The sequence below is a fragment of the Phoenix dactylifera genome, unplaced genomic scaffold, assembly GCF_009389715.1.
Source record: "Phoenix dactylifera cultivar Barhee BC4 unplaced genomic scaffold, palm_55x_up_171113_PBpolish2nd_filt_p 001729F, whole genome shotgun sequence".
NCBI lineage: Eukaryota > Viridiplantae > Streptophyta > Magnoliopsida > Arecales > Arecaceae > Phoenix > Phoenix dactylifera.
In genome coordinates, this window is record NW_024069028.1 from 47,820 (window position 1) to 51,986 (window position 4,167).

The following is a 4,167-nucleotide window of genomic DNA, read 5'->3' on the forward strand; positions in this document are numbered from 1 at the left end:
TATGTTAGGGCCTGTTTAGTTTTAAATTTTAATTGAGCTCTAGCTCGAACTCAGAGACGGAAGTGCTTGAGATAGAGCCAGCCACTTAAGCCAAACATTTGGAATTATAAATGAGCTACTGCACGGAGGGCCACGCATGTCGCCACCTTTTCTGCCAAACATTTGGACTATTCCGCAGGATTGAAAAGGAGATTTACCAAAAAAAATAAGGATTGAAAAGGAGATTTACCAAACAAAAAGGATTGAAAAGGAGATGCGTGGACTACAACGGCCGCTTCTGGCATCTCATGGGAGATTAAAATAAAGACCGGAGAGGGGAGAGATAGGGGGAGAAATGGAGGTGGTAGAAGAGAAAGGGAAGGTGTGTGTGACGGGTGCCGGAGGATACGTGGGCTCATGGCTGGTGAAGCTCCTCCTCTCCAATGGTTACAAGGTCCATGGAACAGTCAGAGATTTAAGTAATGCTCTTCCCTCTACTACTACTGCTGCTGCGCTGCTCTTTCTTTGTTTGAACCGTAGTGCTCTAAGATTTTTTTTTTTCGTCTGCACGCGTAAAAAATAAATCATTTTTTTGTGTGTACTGTACGAGTACGCGGTGTTTTGTGAGTTTGGTTTTGCATGTTAGAACTTGGATTTCTGTAAGGTTTCAGTATTTGGAGACTTCAAATATCAAAAGAACATCAAGAAAGGCATGATGATCCGAAAAGTCCAAGTTCTTTTTCAAGATAGGAGGGCCGTGAATCACCTTTTGTTTTCCTGTCTATTCTTCAATTTTATTTCGGATCATGTCAGAAGATTTCTCCCTTGTCTTCTCTTTCGTTTCTCTTCTGCCTTCTGGTTTCCTGTACGCGCTTTCGGCTCCTAAATGAAAGTGGTCTTCTTTTTCCAAGAATATAAGAGCAGAGCAGAAAAATACTTTCAGTTTGTCAGCATCCAAGTGCTGGTGCGAAGATACAAGGCTAAGTGGTGATCTTGTTCGAGTTGCCAGTAGATGAAGAAGCAGATCAGAAGGGACTGATGATATCATGCCCACGTTGATTTCTGAAGAATGCTTGGAAAATTGCAAGACTCATTGGAGATAACAAATAAAATCATTACAGTGAAAAAGGATTCTGTCTTTTAATCATACTAAACGGAGAATATTGATTTAGAGCATCTCACAAAGCAATACCAAAGAATGCATTTTTCCTAATTCAACTCTCTCCATTCCCCAAGGTAGAATAAATTTTCTGAACATTTGTTCCAGGCGATGAAAAGAACGCTCACTTGAGGAAATTTGAGAAGGCCTCTGAAAACCTTCAACTCTTCAAAGCGGACGTGCTTCACTACGACACTTTAAAAGCAGCCTTTGCAGGATGTGAAGGAGTCTTCCATGTGGCTAGTCCTGTCCCTGCAACCAAAGTCCTTGATCCAGAGGCAAGTCTTTCATATGCTTAGATATGTAAGAGATCAAATTTTGAAATTGTCGATGCTGATATTCATGTACGGTATTAGGAAATACCGAGTCAATTGTTTCATATAGGGATACAATGGAGGGAAGGACATACAGAGTTTTGATTGGCATTGTATACACCTTTTGTTCCTTGGGGAACTTGACATCTGGTCTTTTTCTTTGAATCTTTTTTTATCTCCATATATCACCTTGCAGTTAGAGTTGATCACTCCCGCTGTTAACGGCACTCTAAATGTACTTCAAGCATGTTCGGAGATGAAAATCAAACGGGTGATTGTGGTGTCATCAATTGCTGCCGTTTTACTGAATCCACATTGGCCACTTGATAAGCTCAAGGATGAGAAGTGTTGGTCGTCTGAAGAATTTTGCAGGAAGATTGAGGTGACTATTTTGATCATTAGAGCTTTTGTTTCTATATCTTTTCTCGTGAAATGAAACAAAGTATTTTACTTTTTTTTTCTTTAATAGAATAAGGTACACAATTGAATACTTTGACTTTAACTTGAATGGAAGATACTTAACTAACTGTTGAGGAAAAAATGGATCGTTCAAAACACATGGTCAAATCGCCGACACTTGATGACGAACGTGACAACATCAAGCATATTCTCAGCAGTCACGACCTCCGAGCGCCCGACCTCAGAGCGCCCGACCTTAAAGCGCCCGACCTCAGAGCGCCCGACTTCAGAGCACTCGGTCTTGACATCGACAACCACAGAGCTTACGACCTCGATCTCGGCATGACCTTGGCAGGCATGGTCTCGGTAGAGTTAAGCCCGATCGACCTCAAGGCCAAGAAAGATCCAGTTAAAGAAAGAAGTAGACCTCCCTACTACACCGAAAATCAAATACTCGATATCCGGGATCAAATCCCACGATCTACGCCTCAATGGCTGTCAACATTTGAATGCACACGATCTCAACGGATCGCCAGCTAACCTGAAATCTTGGACCGTTTACGGTAATTCATTGATTCACACAATCACACCCAATCACAGGTAACCGCTACACCCCCTCCTATAAAAAGGGGGGAGAGCTCTAGGCAGGAGACTCTCTTCTTCCCTCCGGGCCAAAAAATACATCTATACTTTACTTCTCTCCATTACTTTTCTCCATTAAAAGCTCCTCTCTGACTTAAGCATCGGAGGGCCTATATCGGAACCCCCGGCTACAGGCTTCTTGTAGGTCTGCTGGAGACAGCCATCCGCCACCGCACCACCAGCCGGAGCTCCTGCTCTTCGGTCCGCGGTCACCCCCGGGTCTAATTTCCAACAACAGTTGGCGCTAGAGGAAGGGCCCGAGTCGTGACCATAAGATTGAGGAGCAGAGGAGCCTCTAATGTCTCTCAACATCCCGTGCCAAGTCCTGGCTACTCAATCCAGAACTTGCCACCAAGGCCTCTGGCAGATCAAGTTCCTCAAATCCAGCCTGAGTAATTTAACACGCTGGTGCAGCAAGTCCAGGCACTAGTAGCAGCAGTTCAAGGCCTGCAGTGCGTGGAGGCCCCCCCTATGCCGCCTCCACAGGTTCATGTCCGATCGGCGCTCCTTCCAGACGGACCTGTGTCCCAAGGCCGAGATCCCTATGACTCTTCAAGGGTCAACAATGGAGAACGACGCTGTCACCAAGGTTCAACCCGGGCGTCTCCCCGGGAAGAGCCACTAAGGAAGAACCAGGATAAAAGACCATAGCCTTTGGAAGCCGAATCGACCTTGGGTCAGTCAGTACCAGAACAAACCACTGTGGTGATCTCCCAAGGCGGAGAACTCGACAAGAAGGTCGAAGAGCTCGCGCGGCGAATCGAGGCGCTTCGGGATCAAAGAATCGGGCGTGAGGGCGACCCCGATTTTACTACCAAGTCGCCTTTCTCCCGTCTAATTGAGGACGAGCCGGTCCCACCAAGATTCAAGATGCCGCAGATAGAACCCTACAATGGGACCACCGATCCTTTGGATCATCTGGAGAGATACCGAGCACTTATGGCGTTGCAAGGATTCTCGGAAGCTCTGCTGTGCAAGGCTTTTCCTGCAACCCTCCGAGGAACGGCTCGACTTTGGTTCTCCGGGCTCAAGCTGAGTACCGTGCTCTCCTTCGAGCAGCTCGACAGACAGTTTGTGATCAATTTCGCCGCCAGCCGACGCCGGCGGCGAACGTCGGATTTCCTTCTCGACCTCAAGCAGAAGGAAGGAGAATCCCTGAAAAACTACATCGACTACTTCACTACCACCACTTGGGAGGTTTGCGAGCTCGATCAATCAATCTTCATGTCAGCATTAAAGACGAGAGCTCGGTATTACAGGTTCCTCTTCTCCCTCGAGAAGAATTTTCCCGCCGACTTCACGGAGATGCTAGCCCGAGCTCGAAAATATGCAAAGGCTGAAGAAGTCATGGCTTCTCGGCGAGACGCCGCCGAGCAGCCCTCAAAGGGGCAGAAAAGACATCGCGAGGAGTGTGGCCGCTCAAGAAGTCGATCATCTCGCCGTGAAAAGAACCTGCCTCGATTGAGGAGTCCGCCTCACCAAAGACTGCGGCCCCGACCGAGATCACCGCCTCGGCAGAGAACACCACCAAGGAGGTACAGAATCTATACTCCCCTCACTGCTACTCGGTCCGAGATTCTCATGAAGATAGAAGGCCGAGGCTATCTCCACCACCCATGCAGGACTCAGAAGCTCGGCAACACTCTAGGAAGTACTGTCGCTTCCACCGAGACC

General features: G+C 47.2%; 1 protein-coding gene across 1 annotated transcript; it reads left to right on the forward strand.

Moving 5' to 3' along the window:
• The first annotated feature begins 314 nt into the window (after window positions 1–314).
• Window positions 315–1,978, forward strand: LOC120109023 (cinnamoyl-CoA reductase 1-like). The gene is made up of 3 exons (XM_039122755.1): window positions 315–458; window positions 1,247–1,416; window positions 1,649–1,978. The coding sequence occupies exons 1-3, from the start codon at window positions 335–337 to the stop codon at window positions 1,886–1,888; spliced, it is 534 nt and encodes a 177-aa protein (XP_038978683.1). The 5' UTR covers window positions 315–334; the 3' UTR covers window positions 1,889–1,978.
• Window positions 1,979–4,167: the final 2,189 nt, after the last annotated feature.

What these genes read in the sequence shown, in the direction of transcription:
- LOC120109023 (XM_039122755.1), top strand. Translation starts at nt 335, where the DNA reads ATGGAGGTGGTAGAAGAGAAAGGGAAGGTGTGTGTGACGGGTGCCGGA. An exon ending in TGGAACAGTCAGAGATTTAA is followed by an intron (nt 459 to 1,246) that starts GTAATGCTCTTC and finishes CATTTGTTCCAG; the next exon opens with GCGATGAAAAGAACGCTCAC. An exon ending in CCAAAGTCCTTGATCCAGAG is followed by an intron (nt 1,417 to 1,648) that starts GCAAGTCTTTCA and finishes ATCACCTTGCAG; the next exon opens with TTAGAGTTGATCACTCCCGC.